Source organism: Notamacropus eugenii, chromosome 5 (assembly GCF_028372415.1).
Source record: "Notamacropus eugenii isolate mMacEug1 chromosome 5, mMacEug1.pri_v2, whole genome shotgun sequence".
NCBI classification, from domain to species: Eukaryota; Metazoa; Chordata; class Mammalia; order Diprotodontia; family Macropodidae; genus Notamacropus; species Notamacropus eugenii.
The window spans coordinates 113,898,842-113,922,090 of NC_092876.1; the positions used below are offsets into that span (position 1 = coordinate 113,898,842).

At 36.2% G+C, this 23,249-nt stretch overlaps 1 protein-coding gene across 2 annotated transcripts in view; it reads right to left on the reverse strand.

Moving 5' to 3' along the window:
• The window catches only part of TMEM135 (transmembrane protein 135), a 345,033-nt gene that overhangs the window by 16,879 nt on the left and 304,905 nt on the right, over positions 1-23,249 (reverse strand). For both annotated transcript variants that reach the window (XM_072610608.1, XM_072610609.1), the window contains exons 8-10: positions 17,328-17,474; positions 10,543-10,612; positions 2,458-2,625 (exon numbers count right to left, since the gene is read on the reverse strand). In XM_072610608.1, the coding sequence (XP_072466709.1) occupies positions 2,458-2,625; positions 10,543-10,612; positions 17,328-17,474 (385 nt within the window). The remainder of the gene's footprint in view (positions 1-2,457; positions 2,626-10,542; positions 10,613-17,327; positions 17,475-23,249) is intronic.

Consider the following 23,249-nt stretch of genomic DNA (forward strand, 5'->3'; position numbering starts at 1 on the left):
TAAGCCAAAATGTGTGGTTTAAATGTGAAGTTCGAGGTCAAGTAGGAAGAGATTAACATGGGTGAGAGTGGACTAGAAGAGCTTCTTAGAGGATATGGGTCCTTGAGGCCTTTAAGGCTATGTCCAAATGAAAAGCACATTCTACACTGGAGAAAAGCATGAGCACGGAAGTCAAAAAGAGAGCAATACTTTAGTAGAGAGTAAAGCGACCAGACTAACTGGATTATACACAGCCATGTTGGAGAATAGTGGGATATAACATTGGGTAGGTAAAATGGGACCAGATTATGTTGAGGAGCTTAGATTAGATATTTGGATTTGATTTTACAACTAATGGAAAACTAATGTAAGTTTGAAAGCAAGTGAATATGTGATAAGGAATCCAATTACTCTAGAAGAGTGGTATCACATTCAAACAGAAACAGATCCCTGTGGGTTGCATACTGACATACAAAACCACAAATTAACACTATGTTGTATTGTATTTTTATTTACTTTGTTAAACAATTTCAAGTTACATGTTAATCAGGTTCCTGTGCACTGTGGAGCGCCTTAGCCCTGAGTTTGACACTTGTGCTCTACAACACTCATGTACATTAGAGGTCAGCCAACTCTGCCCTTTGTGCCAAATCTAATTTGTTGCCTATTTTTAGTATAGCAGTTAGGAATGGCTACATTTTTTTTTTAATGTAAAAATCATTCTTAGTTCAAGGGCTGTATAAAAACAGGCAGTGGGCTAGATTTGACTCATGAGCTGTGGTTTACTGACCTATAATATAGATAAATAGCTTACTCTCAGTGAAGATTACACATTATGGCTCCCCAATATATCTAGGCCACTCTAGGCAAATCCTGGAATTAAAGGTAAATTAGTATTAAAAGTAGATAAATTATTATTAAAGAAAAATACTTCATCTCTGAATCCTAGGAGAAGCCAAAAATTCAGCTCTAGGCACTTTAAAGAATTTAATGCTAAAAACATACACATATGTCAAGATGTACACAAAAAACATAAGTTGTCCCCATTAACCAGGATTTTGGAGTATTTATAATGAAAAGTTCCTTTGGACTGTTAGTGTTCAACAAATATTCACTAATGACCATGGTCTTAAATTACATTTTGGCTAAAGAACTGCATTTTTCTTAATAAAAGAAGTTAGGAAGTCATTTTACTTAAACTGGCACAAAGTATTTATTCTTCATGTATTTTAGTTTTTATAGTTGCAAAACTTTCCACCTTCCTACCTTGCAAAAACAATTTGAAAATGAGTAGTAAAAGTTGGTACAAAATGCAAAGCGTCTAAATAACCATTAAACAAGAAATATATGATCACAATATGACCATCTTTTGAAGTACCATGCTCATCTAGGGATGCAAGTGACCAAGATAATCCCAATAATATCAGCTACTGTGAAATACACCATCTGCATTTTGGGTAGAATTAACAAGTAAGAGTGTTAGACAGCCCAGATGTGTCCTGGACAGCAGGGGAAAATGGCTCTGGGTTTACAAATATTGCTATGAACATTTCATATTTGGGCATCTATAATGATAACATAAATCATGAGACAAAAGCAGAAAAGAAATGTTTATAAGAATGCTCAAGTCACAAGTTTGTTACCTCTAATAAACTCACAAAGTGACAATGGTTCCCTATTATAGGCATGCTTAAAAATGAAATATTCAGCATTGTTGTTTTTAACAAAGTGGAAAATTATCCATAATTAGAGATATTATGGATAATCCATGACCCAACATCTATATAAATTTTCCCTCCTTAAAACAAATGAACTTACCTTTCATAAGAAAATTATTATTGGAAACATATACTCTGAAATCTACAAGAACTCAGAGATTCATCTGTTGCAGAATTTTTTAGATGTCAACTCAAAAAACTGTAGGCTGACCTCCTTCAGCATAGTTTTTCTTTTCATACTTTAATATAACACTTAAATGCTGATTTTTATATCAGATGGTTCCTTTAAACAAAATGTCACTGTCTACTGCAGAGAAGTCCTAATGGCTCTGTCAACAATTTAAGTGTCCTGATCCTAGTCCCAATAGTTATCAGAAGCTCTTAGTTGGTCATTAAATCCAATAACTACTGATAGTACCTAAGGACATGTGAACACAACAGTTATATCTCCATCATCCAACATAACTTCAGAAAGAAAAAAGATGACATTGTTTAAAAACATTTGAAAGGGTATTGCCATGTGGAAAAGATGATGAAGTTAAATCTTCTATAGCACATGCAAGAGTAAACTGCATTTACACATTCATCGATCTTAAACTATTGTGAAATAATTATAACTTAAATTACTAATTTCATCTGCACATCTGGGTTTGGTAAAACTATTATGAACACTGATGAAAAAGTATATAACACAGATGCATTAATATACTTTGATAATTACCATGGACTTCACTTTCTATTTCCCTTCTGAAAAACTTACCTTATATATACTGACAAAAGAGCCAAGAAAAGCTCCAAGTTGAAAGTTTTCCTTATTATAGAAGAGAGAAAGTAGCCGAGATGGTTGTGTAAACAGATGCCTGAATGCTGAGGGAATTCGCAGGCAGCATTGAATCAAGTAACCAACGCTAAACATTCTGATGAAACCCTAGAAAATGTACAGGAGAGAAAAAAGAAGGAGGAAATGTGACTTATAATCTGATGTTTCCTATAGCAATTTTACTGCATATTGCTCTTTTATTCTTACTACATTCTATAGACCTTGCATTTGATTTACTTGTTCACTATCTCCCCCTTAACAACTGCAAACGTAAAGGTAGGGAGTGTGTTGCTTTTCCATTTTCATTTCAATTCAATTCAACAAACATTAATTAAGCATCTACTATGTGCTAGACATCTTTGTATTCTTCTTAGTGCCTTGAACAAGGTTCGTACTAATTGAATAATTATTGAATCTTAACAGGAAATGGAACTTCAAGCTCTTAGACCTTTGCATTTAAAAGTTCATTTAAAAGTACGGCCATCCTCAGAACTAAATCCTCCTTACAATTTTAAATATTTTTGTGCATTCAGCATTGGACATGAAGTCAAAAGGACTATATTAGAGTCCTGACACTGCCACTTACCAGCCATGTGAAGTTAATTAAGCTCTGTGAACCTCAGTTGTCCATCCTTAAAATAAATATGGTATCAAATGTATTAGTACTTCAGAGAGTTGTGAGAAAAGCACTTTGTAAAGTGTAAGGCACTACATAGGCATAAACTGTTATTATTACTAAAGAACAGACACTGTAGGGTAAATATATTTTATTAAGATGTAAATTTTAAAAATTTTCAAATCACGTACTGTGTATCTATGTCTAATATTTAGTTGCTTGATAATTTCATAACTTACTGACTGTAACTGTTAATTCTTAAACCATTTGGTTTCAGAAAAGAAAGTACTGGGGTAAGGAAAAAACCCCACCTAAGCAGAAATGTGAAAACTCACATCCTAGCAAAATCAAGCACTTTAGGAAACTTAGAAAATAATACAGCCAAGTTATTGGAATGGGCAAGCATTCTTTGGACAGACAAGTAATTTTTACATTTTTAAAGACTATAGGCATAGAAATTTACTACTGAATACATCAGAACAAATTTATAGATGCAGAAACAATTATATGTAAATTTTCTCTTACTGATCTATCAAGTTAGGCTGAAAAACCACAAGAAGATGGCAGCTTTATGACATACTACCCAAATGAGATGTCGATGCCATAAAAACCAATATATTTACAACCAACATTTCTCTACATTTCCTGTAAATACTTATAGCCTCAAATGGAATTGATCTGGAAAAAAAACAGTGTTTGACAATTTTTGTTTCCTGTGATTACAACTGAGGCCAATCCGACATACCTCATATCTAGAGAACAACTGGTACAGAGAAAGCTGCTAAAAGGTGTTCATATACCATTTGATCAATATATCTTAATCCTAACTTCCTTTTTGGTATAGCATGCTAGCAAATAGTAGAGGCTGAATAAATGCTTCTCTTTATTTAACCTACTGTTTACGTTAATAGGAGCACTTGTCTGGTACAGTGGTATAGAGGAAAGAACAAATGGACTTGGGAGTCAGGAGATATGGGTTCAAATCCCAATTCTGCTACTTAACACAACTAGTTGTGTGACCATGAGCAACTCATCTCATCTCTATAGGCCTCAGTTTCCTCATCTGTAAAATGAGGATTATACTTGTACTATCTACTTCATAGGAATATTGTAAGGAAATCTTTTGTAAACTTTGAAGCAGTACAGAAACAAGACCTATTTCCATGCATACTTGAAATTAGGTGTGATCCATTCACTCAATGAATTGGAGGGATCTTCCTCTAGATCTCTTGATCTTGCATAGACATAGCATGGAAGTTATTTAATTCTTATCCTTCACTCTTGCTATATGACTAGGCCATATCCCTTGCTAGTTATACATCTTTCCGATGGCATCCTTTATGTAATTTCTCTCATATAATTGTAACTCTCATGCTAGTCTACTTCATAAGACCATACATATGATCTCAAATTTACAACTTTAAGGGACCTTAGGTTATTTTCCCCAATCTATTCACTTTACAGGTAGGGAAACTTATGAACACCACACCCTTTGGGTAACCTTCAACATTAATTCTTCAGATACTATATAGTATTTCACGATTCACAGTCATGCAGCATCATGAGAACACTGATTTTTAAAAATGTATCTATTTATTTATTTTTAGTTTGTTTATTTATAAGATTTTGAGTTCTAAAATTTTTTCCCTCCCTCTGCTTTCCCTGGTCCGAGACAGCATGCAATTTGATATAGGCTATGTATGTACAATCATATTAAACATATCTCTATTAGTCATTTGAGAACACTGATTTTTAAAAGGCAAGCCTTTCCTCCAGGGAGGAAGGGTCATTCAATATATAATTGGCCTAAATCACTCAAAACTACCCTGTGCTCTTCTATTCAATTTTGGGAAGAGGTCATTCACAGTGTCTATTTAAAATATACGTACTAACAGAACAGTTATCTGAGCTGGCAGTTCAACTTGCATATCATAGTCTGGCCAAAAGGCATTTTGTATCCAACAGGTTTATCCTCTGTATGTAGATAGACTGAATTCTTAAGTGATTATGTGTCTAATTTAGGAAACTGCAATGTTCTGGGGCTTTATAAAATAAACACAGCATCAACTGTACCAACTAGGACAGGGAGGTTCTTTATCATTTGAGTTCTACTCAGTATATCCTTCATGATGGGGCAAACACATGGGGAATCATGCATCCTAGCTTTATACTTTATTTGATATTGAGAAAGAAGGGTATTGAACAAAGTATTCGCTACCACATATTTCAAGCAATCCTGACATTAAGAGAGGCAGAGTTTCCAGAAAGGGGCAGGGGGAAAGAGAGAAAGAAAGGATAGTCTTGCTGTTCTTTGCTGCAAAAACAAGTTTATTTTCTAAATCAGGGTCGTCTCTGGCTGCTCTATCAGTCTGTATGTCAAGGAGACTGAATGTCTATTGGATAAGGAAGATTCTAAGCCCATTAGCTCTTCTTACGGTTATTTATTTAAGCCAAAATTCCTCAGGTGATAGTTTATGTTGATGTTTATTTTTTATCCATTTCCCACTTGTCAGTGTTAACAGATCATACAAAGGAGGTTGCAGTTATCTCTATTTCATGACATTTTTCTCTATTTTGATTTTTTGTATAATTTAGTAATGATTTTGATCTTTCTAATATGCTGATGGTCTGATGAATCAGAAATGATTCCAATATCAGTAACTAGTAATTTCCTAGCTATTAAAATAATATCAATTTCATTTATTTTTGGTGATCTTATTTGGTGCTCATCATGTCCAGCACTTCTGACTTTCTTCTCAAAACTATAATCTTAACAGAGAAGTATAAAGTTTCCGTAGAGTCCCTAAGCCTTTGGACATTCTTATTTTTTTCACTCCTAAATTATGCTTTCTAATACCCCCGCCCTCCTCACATGTGTATATATGTATGTCTTCCTTCATATATCATTTGTAGCTAATTTGGGTATTTATATTAGTTAAAATGACTTGTTCACTCAAAGTTGTTCTTAAAATAATGCTGTTACTACACACAGTGTTCTCGTGGTTCTGCCCAGTTTGTTCATTATTTTGTGTAAGATTTTCCATGTGTTTCTAAGATCACTAATCTCTTCATTTGTTTTACTGAAGTATTATTCCATCACAATCATATACTACAACTTGTTCAGCCATTCCTCAATTGATGAGCATTCCTGCATTTTCCAGTTCTTTGCCACCACAAAGAGAGCCACTATAAATGTTTTAGAACATCTAGCTTCTTTTCCTTTTTCCTTTTCAACTTTGGAAACAGACCTAGTTGTGGTATTGCTAAGTCAAAGGATATAGGCAGTTTAATAACTCTTTGAGCATAATTCCCGAATGCTCTCCAAAATGTTTGGATCAGGTCAGAATTCCCCCAACAATGAAATAGTGTCCCAGTTTTTCCACAATCCCTCCAACATTTATTATTTTCCTCTTTAATCATTTTAGTCAATCTGATAGGTGCAAAATGATACCTCATGGTTGTTTTAACTTGCATTTATCTAATCAATAATGATTTAGACCATTTTTTCATATCATTATAAGCTGTTTGGATTTCTTCATTGAAATACTGCCTGTTCATAGCCTTTGATCATTTGTCAACTGGGAAATGACTTGTATTCTTATGAATTTTACAAATTTCTTTAAATATTTGAGATATTACCTGAGAAACTGTCTATAAAATTTTTTCCCAATTTTCTACTTTCCTTCTAATCTTGGCTACTTCTGTTTTATTTGTACAAGAACTTTTTAAAGTAATCAAAATTATCCATTTTACACCTCACTGATCTCCATCTGTTATTTATTCATAAGTTATTCACCTATTCACAAGTCTGACAAATAATATGTTCTATGTTCTTCAAATTTTCTTATAATATCTCTATATCTAAGTCATATATTAATTTTGATCTTATCTTGGTAAATTATGTAAAATACTGGTTTATACTCAGTTTCAATTGCTTTTCAATTTTCCCAACAATTTTTACCAACTAATGAATTCTTATCTCAAAATCTCAATTCTTTACATTTATCATATATAGGATTACTATAATCATTTACTCCATGTATTATATGTCTATTAAGCTCCTTTTCTATTTTTTTAGCCAGTATCAGATAGTACTGCTAAGCCTCCTTTCTTTACATATTTTTTCATTATTTCCTTTGACATTCTTGACTTTTTGCTCTTCCAAATGAAATGTTATTATTCTTTCTAATTCAGTAAAAAAATTTTGGGGGAATTTAATTGGGATGGCACTGAATATGTAAAATCATTTTTATTATATTGGCCCTGTCTACCCATGAAAATTAACATTTCTCCAGTTATTTAAATCTGATTTTATTTGTATAGAAAGGTTTTTTATAATTTTGTTTATATAGTTTCTGGGTTTGTTTGGGCAGATGTAATCCCAGGTATTTTACACTCTCTATAGAGTTATTTTAAATAAGGTATCTTTTACTCTCTCTTCTTTCAAGGTAGCTTTTGTGCATGTGTAATATATAAGAATAATGATGATTTATGTGGGTTTACTTTAAGTCCTGCTACTTCCCTAAAATTATTAATTGCTTCAACTAACTTATTTGGTTGCATCTTTGGGATTTTCCAAGTATTTCATCATATTGTCTGCAAAAAGAGATAATTTTATTATTTCATTCCCTACTAGTATATACTTAAAGTACCAATGTCATCTCCATGCCATGATAAGTTACCAGAGTAGTAGTACTCTTCAGAGTAAGATATTGTGAACTATTACTATTAAAAGACAGGTTTGTAGTGGTACTTAAAAACAGTTTTACAAAATCTACAAGCAATTCTTTTTTTGAAGAAAAAGTTTAAATTACACTAATCAGTATCTGCTATAGGTTGACCCAAATTCTTAGGGTTTCTATTATCAATTTCAGATCCTTACTTTTATTAGCCCCACATATGTACCAATTATGGTTTGTTTGGAATACCACAAAAGTTTCCTTGGAGACCATGCTTGTGAATTCACCTATGATATATTTTAAACTTTAACAGCAACAACAAAATCTTTCCTGGTTAAAGGATGATGGGCAGCTACTCATTTTCAAATGAGATAATATGTGTAAAGTTCCTTGGAAACCATAAAAGACTACATAACTGGCAGCTATTATTACTTTCATGGTTGTTTTAGTTGTATCCGATTCTTTATGACCCCATTTGAGGTTATCTTGGCAAAAATACTGGAAGTGGTTTGCCATTTCCTCCTCTGGCTTATTTTATAGATGAGGAAACTGAGGCAAAGAGGGCCAACTGACTTGCCCAGGGTCACAGAGCAGTATCTGAGGCCAGATTTGAACTCACAAAGATGAGTCTTCTGACTCCAGGCCTGGCACTCTTTCCACTGAGCCACCTAGCTGCCCTTTTCTGTATTTAATTCATTACTAAAAACAACTGATCACTGTAATGGTAAGGGAATTTGAAGATCTTCCCTGCTCCTTAATAGGACCATGTGACCTGCTTTGAGCTCTGGCCCAGCCCACAGCTTGAGTCACATGAAGTCCATGGTAGGAGAAGCTTGCTGAATGGTCAGAGCAGAAATGGTGCAGCTGAGAGACAGTGAGATGGAGCTGAGAGAGAGAGGGAAAGAGGCAGAGTAGAGCAGCTAGCATGAATGAGGGAGGGAGTGATTTTGCCTAAGGGAGCTTGTTTGTGGGGAGGCCTGCTGGAGGGAAGTCTTGGGGATGGACATGTTCCTTTTATTGGTAATGTGTACAAACTTTGTTGTAACCATGACAGAATTGGCTTTCTGCTATCTGAATAAATATTTTGGTTTCGTCTTTGAGGAAGAGAGTTTATATTTTGCAAATTTACCCTGGAAATATGTATGCATATCTATAGCAACTGCTGTTGGTATGGCATTGGTGTTACAATCATCTAGTTAAAATGCTTGGGAAACTTAAAATTGATGGAGGCATATTTACCCTACCATTGATAAACTGCAAGTATGCTGAAACCTAATATGATGCTGGGTCAAAAAGAAGAGAAAACTATCTATATTATCAACCTGTTATATTATGAGAAAGATCTACTTGACATCTTAGCAGGGAGTAAATTTGAGCCCACAGAACAGCAAGTAGCACATTTATGTTGCCAATTTCCCCAACCTATTGTTCTCCCAACAGTTTTAAGTTCACATATAAATTATTTCAAGGGTTATTATGCCACATTTTCAAGTTCAATACTAGCTGTTGACAGAATTGCTGCTTATACCTCAGTTACCATATGTGTGCATTAACATCCCAATAGTCTCCTTTAAAGAGAAATAACCAAAAAATTAATAAATCAAATTCTTTTTGGCAGGATCCTCTTGAACAACAGTCATGTAGGACCTCCAGAGTATAACCATTCTCCAGGAGCTAGCTGCCAGTATGGAACTATCTTTCATCACTTTAAAATGGCACATGAAATCTGTTGTTGAAGGGTACCTCCACCACACTACAGAATGAGAAAAATACTCAGTTACTATGTAATTAGTGACCTTGCCCCTTCACCTATCTTTGGGGAATATATATCACATCTATAAGTTGATTTGGGCTTATATGTAGAGCACTGCATAGAAAATCAAATGCCTAGGCATAGAGGTCTACAATTTGAAATACATAAAGAGATTTTCTCCTCTCCTATAGAAGATCATGGGAGCTTTCCATTCAAAAATCTCTTTATGTTTCAGAGAACTAGGACGTATAAAAAACCTGCAACAACAGCAACATTTTGATAGGTTCTTTAAAAATGTAGACTTTAAAAAAAGTCAAATCTGTTATGAAAACCTCAAACCACCTCAAAATAAAAAAAAAAAATTGTAGCAGGTGGTACCACCTGTGCCAGATGAATTCCAATAAAAACAATCTCCTTCACAGAGGACTATTCTTGAGAGGAAGGGCAGGAAGTGTAAATATATAAGAGAAAAGGGTAATCTGTGCCAGGGGACTGGTTCTCTCAGTATGTAACAACTGTGGACAAACTTCCATTATCCCACCCCTTTAAAAAAATTTAACAACTTTGCAAGTCCAAAGTCACATTCCAGGATACCAGATATGCACAGCTGTATGTATATAACTACTTATTCAAAGTCACATTCCAGGTACTCTATTTAGGGTGGGGTTGTAATGGGGCTAAATGAATTACATTTTTTTTCTCTCTCTTGCTCACCTATCTTGTTTCTCTCATTCTCATATCTTCCACTGATTTTAAATAAGCTCATACTAAGACCATAAATTAAAGATCTTCTAAAACTACATTTAAAAAGATTAATTTGCTTGTTATTGTCCATTAGTTTCTAGCTTTGCAAATTACATGTAAAAAAATAATAATCCTTAATATGTGAGAATTATGTTTTGCATTTACCTCTAATCTAATATTGTGTTACGTGATTTCCATTCACAATTATCACTGGTCATCTTTTATAGACTTACTTTTAAGCAGTAAGATATGCAGTTATCTTCATAGTGCTTGCAACATCTATGCCTTGGTCCATGCTTGCATCTAAAATTGAACCCCAAAAATACAAACTAATTAGATAAAGGTCCCAAGACTACAGCATCATCAATTTAGAGCTAGAATGGACCCCCTAAAACCTACTCCCTTTAGCTGACAAATGAGTAACTTGGAGGCTAATAAAGACGGAGCAAGTTGCCCACAGCCAGGATCTGAGCCTAGTTCATGGAATTCTAATTAAGTGCTTTTTCTTTTTTTTTCCCTTCTTTCTTTCTTTAACTTTTAACATTCATTTTCACAAAATGTTGGGTTCCAAATTTTCTCCCCTTTCGTCCCCTCCCCCCACCCCAAAACACCAAGCATTCTAATTGCCCCTGTCTGCCAATCTGCCCTCTCTTCTATCATCCCTCTCTGCCCTTGTCTTCATCTTCTCTTTTATCCTGTAGGGCCAAATAACTTTCTATACCCCTTTACCTGTATTTCTTATTTCCTAGTGGCAAGAACAGTACTTGACAGTTGTTCCTAAAACTTTGAGTTCCAGCTTCTCTTCCTCCCTCCCTCCCCACCCCTTCCCCTTGGAAGGCAAGCAATTCAATATAGGCCAAATCTGTGTAGTTTTGCAAATGACTTCCATAATGGTAGTGTTGTGTAAGAACTAATTATATTTCCCTCCATCCTATCCTGTCCCCCATTACTTCTGTTCTCTCTTGATCCTGTCCCTCCCCATGAGTGTTAACCTCAAATTGCTCCCTCCTCCCCATGCCCTCCCTTCCATCATCCCCCCCCAACCCTGCTTATCCCCTTATCCCCCACTTTCCTGAATTGTAAGATAGGTTTTCATACCAAAATGAGTGTGCATTTTATTCCTTCCTTTAGTGGAATGTGATGAGAGTAAACTTCATGTTTTTCTCTCACCTCCCCTCTTTATCCCTCCACTAATAAGTCTTTTGCTTGCCTCTTTTATGAGAGATAATTTGCCCCATTCCATTTCTCCCTTTCTCCTCCCAATATATTTCTCTCTCACTGCTTGATTTCATTTTTTTAAGATATGATCCCATCCTCTTCAATTCACTCTGTCTCTATGTGTGTGTGTGTGTGTGTGTGTGTGTGTGTGTGTGTGTGTGTGTGTGTGTGTGTGTGTGTGTGTGTGTGTGTGTGTAATCCCACCAACTACCCAGATACTGAAAAGTTTCAAGAGTTACAAATATTGTCTTTCCATGTAGGAATGTAAACAGTTCAACTTTAGTAAGTCCCTTATGACTTCTCTTTGCTGTTCACCTTTTCATGGCTCTCTTCATTCTTGTGTTAGAAAGTCAAATTTTCTTTCCAGCTCTGGTCTTTTCATCAGGAAAATTTGAAAGTCCTCTATTTCATTGAAAGACCAATTTTTCCCCTGAAGTATTATACTCAGTTTTGCTGGGTAGGTGATTCTTGGTTTTAGTCCTAGTTCCTTTGACTTCTGGAATATCCTATTCCACACCCTTAGATCCCTTAATGTAGAAGCTGCTAGATCTTGTGTTATCCTGATTGTATTTCCACAATACTTGAATTGTTTCTTTCTAGCTGCTTGCAATATTTTCTCCTTGACCTGGGAACTCTGGGATTTGGCCACAATGTTCCTAGGAGTTTCTCTTTTTGGGTCTCTTTCAGGCAGTGATCGGTGGATTCCTTGAATACTTATTTTGCCCTCTGATTCTAGAATCTCAGGGCAGTTTTCCTTGATAATTTCATGAAAGATGATGTCTAGGCTCTTCTTTTGATCATGGCTTTCAGGTAGGCCCATAATTTTTAAATTGTCTCTCCTGGATCTATTCTCTAGGTCAGTTGTTTTTCCAATGAGATATTTCACATTATCTTCCATTTTTTCATTCTTTTGTGATTTCTTGGTTTCTCATAAAGTCATTAGCCTCCATCTGTTCCATTCTAATTTTGAAAGAACTGTTTTCTTCAGTGAGCTTTAGAACCTCCTTTTCCATTTGGCTAATTCCACTTTTGAAAGCATTCTTCTCCTCATTGGCTTTTTGACCCTCTTTTGCCAATTGAGTTAGCCTATTTTTCAAGGTGTTATTTTCTTCAGCATTTTTTTGGGTCTCCTTTAGCAGACTTGTTTTTCATGCTTTGCTTGCATGTCACTCATTTCTCTTCCCAGTTTTTCCTTCACCTCTCTAACTTGATTTTCAAAATCCTTTTTGAGCTCTTCCATGGCCTGAGCCCATTGAGTGGGCTGAGATACAGAAGCCTTGACTTCTGTGTCTTTCCCTGATGGTAAGCATTGTTCTTCCTCATCAGAAAGGAAGGGAGGAAATGCCTGTTCACCAAGAAAGTTAACCTTCTACGGTCTTATTTTTTTTTCCCTTTTCTAGGCATTTTCCCAGCCAGTGACTTGACTTCTGACTGTCCTCTCCACCCCCACCACGCCTCCAGACCCGCCCACCCAGCACTTGGGGTCTGAGATTCAAATGCTGCTTCCCAGCCTCAGGGCTTTGGGCGGGGGGGGGGGGGGGGGGGGGGGGGGGCAGGGCTGCTATTCAGTGTGAGATTAAGTTCAGGTGCTCAGGTCAGGGCAGGGCCCCCTCAAGGGCTCAGTTCCCTCAGGGGGTTTATGCACAGACCTTCAACAATAGATTCGGGGTCCTGCCTGCTTGGGGAGCCCTGGTCTGCTCCCACCTCCGCTGCTGCCTCCCGAGGGAGCCTGAGTTATGGGGGCACCCCACACCCCTCTCGACCTGCCGAAGAGACCCTCTCACCAACCCTTGTCACCTGTGGGTGGGGGACCCATGCGGCCACTGGAGATTCCGTCCCTGAAGCCTGCTCGGATCCGCTCCTTTCCGTGCCACGCCGCCAAGGCAGGGTTGGGCTGTGCTCCAGGTCCGGGGCGCGAGGGACCTTTTGCGAGAGGTTTTCAGGCTCTCTGGAGCAGAAATCTCCTCTGCTCTGTTGTTCTGTGGCTTCTGTTGCTCCAGAATTCGCCGGTGGTTGTTTTTTTACAGATATTTTATGGGCAGTGGGTTCGGAGGTAGCATGTGTGTGGCTTTCTACTCCGCCATCTTGGCTCCGCCCCCCCAAGTGCTTTTTCCACTATGGTACACTGATTTCTAATGCCACTATCCAAATTAATTAAAGAAAATAAGTAAAAACCCTCCACAAGTCCATTTATAAGGTGTATATATAAAAAGATGAGTTAATTAAAACTTTATTTTTTGAAATCAGTTTAGGGAAGGATAAAATTAAGAAGACACTTGACTGCAAAAGCTAAGGCCCCTTAGTATTTGTCCTACATGTATAAAGTAACAACCTGATTTCATTTTCCTAAAACTAGCTTAAATAAACTTTTATTCAAATTAAATTGTGCAAGTTTCTCAAGGGCAAAAACTTCTCTTTCATGTTTGTACCTCCAGAACCTTGGGCCTTCAGAATGTTTACTGAATTCAAAACCGCACCGGGACCTAAGCTTGTTTCATCATTCTGGCATTAACAAACTTAATATAGTATTTCAGTGTTTATCTCTTTCATGCTATCTGCTTCATCTTATTAAGATTATTGATTAGTAAAGTCTTTGTTTTATTTGTGTCACCAAAACATATCCATTTCTATACCAAATAAAGATACTCAAAAGGGCTTTCACTTATTTGGGTTTGGTCTATGCTGAAGACTCTAATAACCATGTATGTGCGTATATAATGTGTAGGTAATGTCTCCAGAGTACAAGGGCAGAACCAGATTAAAATATAATTGGGAAATGTTAAAATAAATAAAAATACAGCACAGATAATCCAGTTTTCTAAGTCAATATGCCTTTGAGATCCTTTACTCTTTGAGTCTGACATCACTGATATAAGGTATTGTTTTTCTAAATGGGTTGTACCTCATCTTTCTAGATGTGTGTTATATCTAAAGGCTAGGACAGAATTGATGCCAGGTTTTGGTTTGGTTTTTTTGGGGGGGAGTGAGATAATCTCCAAAGAATCAAAACTATGGATGACTCAAAGAGCAATGGAGAAATGCATGGGGGTGGGGTTAGGGAGGCAAACAAACTGCCACATAAAAGTACTAATAAATGTGAAAGGATCCTAAAGGAACACACATTTATATCTAGAAATAAAGACATAAATCTCAACATCTCTCTCCCTGTGGAAATGTAAGATTGAAAAAGCAGGGGGTCTGATCATAACAAGGGAAAAGAGACACAAAATTAAAGTGCTCCACTGGTACCCTCAAAATGTCCAAAGCTAAAGAAGGGCCTAGTATTTGTTTAGCTCCTCTGTAGAGGATCAATAGGAAAATATGCATAAAAGTTGCAAAGAATAAGGCATGGATGGATTGTCATTTGAAATAACAGAGAGAGTACCTATATCAATGAGATCATGAAAACACTGAGGTGTACAGCTTCAGGAGGGCAGCACCTGAAATGTGCTGGCTTTGACTATCTATAGTCTTTCTTCCACAGAGAAAGAAGGTAACTGCTTGAGGACAAGAAAGATTCTAATTTTTTTAATGCATTTAACAAGTCTGCATATCTTTGTGTGAAAAGTAGAAAATATTGTTTCTCCATTTCAGAGTATGTTGAAGTTTTTATTATTTGAAGCATACAGAGGGAGAGATGACTGTGGGTTTATCTTTTTTTTTTAAACCATGAAACACTGTATGTGCCAGAATCACTGTAAGGTAACTTCAGACGGGTTCTACAGACAATGTTGCCAAGTATTTGTGGTTTATATGAAGTAAATTATATAATTTACATATTCAGTCAAGTATTTTGGAAGTTTTGAATCATGTACTGTAAAGTATACTGGGCATAAATCATCCATGAGGTCAGTTCATGTAGCAAAAATCATAATGAAATATACTCAGGTTACAGGCATTTATATTTAATTACATTTGAAAGGAAACATATGGAAGAGAAATTTGATATAGTATTAGGATTAAACATTCAATAGTTTTGTAAATGCAGGAATAGATCATTTGGGGATTCTTAAAGAGATTGGTTATCTGAGGCTGATTTTCAAATCATTTCACTTTCAAGTGTTTAGCAAAATTATGGTGGAGGAGCTACTGTTCAAGTCTCATTTTAATCATGTAATATGTTAGTTGCAGAGGCACTTAATCACAGTGGACCCCAAGAACTTGAATTAAACAATGTGCTATTTTGAATATAAGTTCCAGACATCAATTAGTTAAGTTTTCATCTTGTTGAGTTGTTGTGTTTTTTTTTTTGGGGGGGGGGGGGGAAGGAGCAGGGGGGTTGAGTTGGGTAGGGGGATAGTTCACATTCCCAAATAATTGACCTTTATAACCTCTTTTAGACTAAGTGTAAGTTGGCAGCATTGCTGCATATTAATCCTTCCCTATTTATGAAGATAATTTTCTGGGAAAACTTTCTGGTCCTGGATTTCCCTCATTTTATTTTCAAAATGATATGGAAATTTCGCACTTTAGTCCAACAAGAATCCTGAAACTTACACACCGTTTTTCATTAGGAAGGGGAGGTGAGATGAAATCAATGGTTCACATTCACCATAACATTTATGTCATCAGCATGTTATGAAAGATTGTGTCATGCGGAGTTATGGAGAGATTAGGGTAGGGGCCAAGAGAAGGAGAAAACCAAGGAGAGAGACCTCCCACAGCCACAAGGTATCATTCCCAAAGACTTCTCTCTACAATTCCCTTGGAACTCTGGGATTCTGCTGTTAACCATAACAATCGGTCATTTAACCATTCATTATCCTCACACTAAAGGTGCTCGCTATGACTTCTGCTGCCTCGTTTTCTCATTTTTCCCCTGGCATTCTCTTATCCTGCTATTGCTCTTACGTTGTCATCCCTCACTGATTTCTTTTTCCTTTTTTTTTTGTTTTACAACAATTTTATCCACTCTCTGATTGTGTGTGACACTACTTTAAAGCTTGAGTGTTTCAATTGCTTCCCTTTCCCTACTTTCTTTCAACCTGAGCAAATACCTGTTCAGATCTTTTTCTTTCGACTGGTTAGTTAGATAACCCATAAGAATTCTGACTTCATCTTTAACACTGTAGCTTTTTGTTTTCTCTTTCATCTGCTCTCCTCTCTCCTCACCTTCTTACCATAGATTACTATGCTAGGATGAGGTGCTTCTTCTTGTTAGGTGTGCAAGGTCTCCTACGCATGGGCCCCCCTCATTTCCTATATACATCTATTCCATTCAACTCAGATGACTATTGCTAATATTATTTTTATTTGCAATATCCTAAGCCTTACCTTCGTCATCCATATTCCTAAAGAGCAATATTGATTTTTTTCTTCTTTCACTAAAAATCAAGATTTCTTGTCTCAATTCCAAAGACCTGAACATTTCATTCGTTACAGAGTAATATTCATTAATTATGACTGACTTTAAGCTATTCTTTGTCTTCTTTAGTCACTAAAAATGTCTGGTTTAGTTTTGTTCCCTTCTATGCTGGAATATTCGATTAATGTATTAATAAACATTAGTATATTAATTAGTAAAGTTACCTAGTTGTTAAATGGCAAAATATTTCAGTTTCAAGCTAATATGTTTCTGAGTTTGTATATTCTTCTATAAGATGAAGTTTTCATTTATGCCAGAGATTACAAATCCTTTTGTTTATCATAACAAAATTTTCCTCTTATAAGTTTCTATGACAGATACATAATTACTATTATTTGAATGGAAAACAAAAATAATCCAACATTGGTCTTATTATCATATATAAAAGAAAGTGACGGATATGGAAAGAGTCAAATCATTTTTAAAAGAACTCACACTGAATCCACAAGTTTCCTGGCTAGAGTAATTATGTTCATTCTTCTTGATTTATCCTCATGCTTCTCTCTCTTTTGTTCCACTTTTGCATATGCTGCTTCTGGTGAATATGAATGTGTGGGAATTTCTTCCTTCCCTACAATGAATCTAAAGAAAAAGACACAACATGTGGCATTTCTCACTTTTCAAAAAGATATGGGAATTTTACTTAGATGCAAACAAATTTCAGACAAACCTCCTGCCATTTAAAATAATATTTTCATGATTTATACATTTGACTTTCTATACAAATGTGAGTCAGTGCTCAAGAAAAAAGACATAGACAATAAAGTATAATACAAAGGGCACTGGATTTAGAGGCAGAAAATCTGGGCTAGAATCCCAACTTCGACATAAAACAGCTATGTGACCCTGGGTAAATCACTGAACTGCTTAAGTACTCAATTTCCTCACCAGTTAAATGGGGGTCCATCCAAATCTTCCCTAGCCTCTCTTATAATGCTCTTTGAAAAATCAAAGACATAGTGTATATGAAAGAATTTTATAAATGATTATTTTGGAAGGAATTTTAAAGGGAAATATAGATCCATGTTATTACCTTTCAGTTTTCTGAAGTATTGAAAATGTCAAAAATATCTATCAGAATTTAACAGAAGCAGCCATTGTTATTCAATTCAGCAAACACTCTTTAAGCACAGTGCTTAAAAGTCTAATAGAGGCAATACACAAACACATATTCATATATGACACAGAAAATTATAGTCTATAATACAGTATGCATGTAGGAGTATAAAACACAATGTTATGTGAGGTATGGTGTAGGAGAGAAGATCATTATCTATTAAATCAGTTTACACTTAAGTATTCAACATTTAATGTCATTTGACGTCTTAAAGTACTCCTAGCAGAAAACAGGTGTATTCAACTCTGTTCTATTGATCAACTGTAGTAATTATCTTTTGCCTGAATTCTGCTTGGTACATTTGGATAGGTTCCCCATTTCCTGTTCTAAATTACTGTATAACATTCCCTTGAGCTCCAGAACAGCTGCATTGCAGCAGTGGGTCATGTGCGCACACATATAGAAAGGAAAAGCTAACATACAACAAGAAAAAATGGAACAAAAGCCTGCATTTATTCTCATAAATTTTCGGGACCATCCTTTTTGTTTTTAATTCCTCTCATCTGACTGCTTCTTGGAAAAAAAAAACTCAGAGGAGATACCACTCTTTGCCTACTTCAGACTACTCCTGCATTTTAAGAAATGTAATAATCATTCAATACTAAGACTTTTATTAAAAAGATGGCTTGTGAATATTTAGAAAGAAAAATGGTATTAACTAAGGTCAGCATGGGCTCATTCAGAACAGGTTGTACTAGACCAACCTTATTTTAACATAGCTATTAGATCAGAATTAATTGTACAGCTGTGTTTCCTTATGGACAAGATAGAGAGATGTGGGCTATTTGGAATTGGTTGAATAATGAGACTTAGTGATTGACGCATTGATATCAACTCTGGAGAATGGAATTTGTCTAGTCCAGTCTCCAATCCACCCCTCACCCATTTTCTCTCCCTCCCCATGCTCTGAAGAAGCTCACAATCTAATGGGAAAGACAACATGCAAATTACTATGTACAAACATGCTATATACAAGATAAATTGAAGATGATCAACAGAGGAGAGGCATTAGAATTAATCTGTCTTCAAGTATTTGAAAGGCAATCATGCAGAACAGGATCTGTTTAGTCTTAGAGAGCAAAATGGAGTGGGGCAGGGGGAGAGAAGAGTTGCAGAAAGACAGATTTCAGCTTTCTTGGTATAGAAAAGCTTTAAAAGACAAAACAATATAGAGCAATTAAAGCTATCCCAAAGTGGAATGGGATGCTTCCAAAGATGGAGGAGTCCCCATTCCTGGAAGGGGGACTTCAGCTTTGGTCCTCCACTTCACTGATACCCTCTGTCCCTCTGATTGGAAGATGAAGCCATCAACTCCAAAATCTCCACTGAAAAGAGGAGCTCAGCCCAGAACATTTCCTCATTTTTCACCTGGCTGCTCTACTACGGAACTTCTCCAACTTTTTCACTCTTTGGTCATTTCCCCCTAGCCTCCCCCAACCCCGCCTTTTATTTTTCTCCTTCCTTTTGTGTGCCGTCTTCCCATGTTAGATTGTAAGCTCCTTCAGGGCAGGGGTTTTTATTTTTTGAGTTTACATCTCCAGTGCTTGGCACAGTGTTTGGCACATAGCAGGCATTTAATGTTTATTGACTACTGGCTAACTCTGAGGCAGAGGGGGCAGCCTGCACCCAATAGAACTAAGGGTGCCCACGAGGCAGAAGGGGCAACTTGTACCCATACATAGCACTGACAGACAGCTGACTCAAGCATTAGCAAGGAGGATGGTTTGGTTGGATTGTAGATCAGGGGTATCAAACTCAAATAGAAAGGACCTCTGAAGACTGCATTGACTTAGAAAATTACAAATTAGTATTATCCATCTATTGTATTGTATTTTTATTTATTTTGTTAACCATTTCCCAATAACTTAATCTAGTTCAAGCTGTACTCAAAGTTTTGAAGTGAAGAGTTTGACATATCTGATGTAGAGGAATGTGTGTGAAATAAGCCTGGAAAGATTGGTGAGACTGTGAAGGTCTTCAAATACCAAGCTGATGCATTTGTAAATAACAACACCATTAAATGTCATTTAGATAGTACTTTTATCACAGTTCTAATTTTTACTGTTATTTACTACTACTGTAAAATGTCCCATAAAATATGTAATGAAAGTTTTAATCTATGAAATGGTCTCATAAAAATATTTCCTCTTTGATATTTCTTAATAATGATTATGGAGTCTATATGACTACTGGATAATGATTCTCCAATGGACCTGTGATCGTCACTGATGTAGGTATCATCTCCCCAGTGATACAGATTACAACATATCCTTGTCTGCCCAGTCTGTGTGGTTCTCATCCACAGCTTCCCTTAAGTTTGCCAGAAGAAATCTATCTAACAGTGTGACATCGTGAAAACTGTACTACTCGGAATAGGAAAAGTGTAACTATCTGAACTATGACCATCCGAAAGGAATATATGGTACATAGAGAGAGCAACCATTTTATGTATATTTTGAATATAGTGAATATTAGTGAAATGTCTGTGCACCCAGAGTGTGCTGTTTTTGACACTAAGTTGTGAAAATGAATATATGATTTTTAACATCAAGTCAATAAACATTTATCAAGTGCCTTTTATCTGCAAATCTCTATGCAAGAAACTTCAACATCTAACAAAGTGAACACAGCAAGTACAGAAATAAATATGCTTTTAGGAAAGACTGTGTTGGTGATCAAGGTAAAGTGTTACGGCAAAATTTGTGAAAGAAGAACCCACTTTTTCAAAGGGGAGCTCTTCATGGAAGAAGTGATACCTGAGCTGGGACTCAAATGATTAGTCCTCTCTTTCAAAGGGGGGTGTTTATAAAGATTTCAAGAATGATACCATTTTTTATGATCAAGGAAATGTCATGTATGATAAATTGAACAGAAAATATTCCAGTTTCTCTCACACTCTTTACAAGTTAGTTCTAATAATGATCTAATAATGGAGACTGTATTGAATTAGACTTTACTTTTCATAGATGGGCTTTAGTGGGCCTGCTTATGCCCTTTGTAAGGAACTTTATAAAGTCAAGTACATTTTAGCTAATACAATAAAACAAGTTAGAATTTCAGTCAGAGGTTTCTCTCTCTGTTTTGTGGGAAACCACAAAAGTAGTTTATGCAGACATTATGATAGGAATTCAATTTAATTCAAAAAGCATTTATTCAGTGTCTGTAAATGTGTAAAACGCTATGATGGAAAACAGAGACAAAGACAAAAAGAAAATAATTCCTGCCCCAGAGAAGCTTACAATCTACAGAAGAAATGAAGGAACATAACATAAAGGTATCCAGAACTGTGGGAATACTGTCTAATTTCAATGTTACTTTTCCTTCTCTAAGGGGATCTGGCTCCTTCCTAAGGAAATCTCTGGCTATTTCCCTTCAGTATCATTCCCGTCTTTTAGGCTACCTAACTCAGTCCAATACCACTACATTCCACCTATTTGGTTGATCACTTATTGAACACACACAAAGATCTAAGAGTAAAAAGAGTATGAGTACTCTACATAGGTAGTACTTCATCCCAACTTTGAGAATTACACCACACTCTTGCAGATTTCAGATATATACTGGTAGAGAAGAAAGAGTCTTAGAATCAGTCACATGACCCAAATTAGGGCTCCTCTTACTAGCTTTTTGATTTTGGAGAAGTCATTAGCAGAAGAAAATCAAAAACTTTTAGTGGTCAAAGTGATCTACGAAATTATCTACTTCTATGCTCACCTTGATAAGAGCTCTCAAGACTCAAGGAATCAGAGACAGTAGAAAGTCTACACCAAGGGGACTAACATCCCTTAGAGATCTGGAGCAAATCCATTAGAAATCCCAAGTATCATTCCACTATAATTAAGGTCTATAGACTCAGATATACCAGCAATCAAGTATTTGTTGCACATGTACTGGTGTATTTTCTAGGTGTACCCTATCCCCTGCCAAGAGATTTGATTATAGGGTTAGTGATGAAGGTGAGGTTAGGGACCTAAATATCAGGTATTTATTAAGCTAACCATTAAACCAAACTATCCCCTCCATTTCCTAGTTCCTCAATATCTGGAGCAAGCTGTTCCCCCCTCTCTCAAACTGATATGGTAATAAGTGACTACAGGAAGATGGGCTCTTCCCTTATTCTTTGTCAAACTCCTAGCTCCTGCTCTTCCCTTATTCTTTGTCAAACTCCTAGCTCCTGTTTCCTCGCCTCTGTGCGACATAAATGCCATCCAATGAGACAGTGTAACTGATCTGTCTCAGCTACCTTTTCCCATACATTCATCACTATTCATCTTAGCCATATTCCTCCACAATTGCAGAATCTCAGAACCATGTACTTACATCTGGAAGAGATCCTTGTACAGGAGGAAAGAGGCTTAAGTGAAGTGATTTTCCCAAGGTCTCACATATACAGTAAGTGGCAGAGCCAGGATATGAACCTAAGTCCTCTACTTCTAAACCCAGTGTTCCTTTCACTATACCACATGGTCTGCATTCCATATTCTCCTCCATCTCCACTGTGCCTTTTGGAATCACTGTTCTATTGGCAACTAAATCCCTTTCATTTCACACCTTCTTTCACCTTTGGTATTCCCAGCAACCTGGCTCTCTCTGTAAGATATTAGATCCCTGGTGGCCTATCCAGTATGGGTATTCCTTCTGTCATGTTCCTGGCATACTAGATGAGGAATAATAGGCATACTGTCACTTCCAGACCATCCCTTTACCACCATTATTACACAGCTTCTTTGAGGTTCACATCATCTATCTATTCTCAATTAGTTCAGACTCTTGCTTCTGTTACTTATTGGCCACTAGGTCATACTTCTTCTTTTCATAAAGAATTCAGTACCTGGCTCACAAACGTTTTTTTTTCCATCCCAAACTATGAACTCATGATTGTAAGGACTTCAATATACATGTTGGTTTTCCTTTGAATACCCTGGTCTACCTCTTCATTAATCTTCAATCCTTCTCTGCCATCTATAAACAAGTTGAAATCTCAAACTAAAAAAAAAAAACCCTCACTAGATTCTACATTCCCTGTTGGCTATCATCCTTTATCTGTCCTTTCTTTCTTAAACTATTTGAAAAGTTGTCTATATTAATTTCCTCTGCTTCCTCTACTCTTTCTTCTAAACACTTTGACTTCATTATTCAAATGAAACTGCTCTCACCAAAATAACTAATCATCTAGAAATCGCCAAATCTAATGGCCTTTCCTCAATTCACACCTTTGTCTATCATTTTTTTGACGCTAC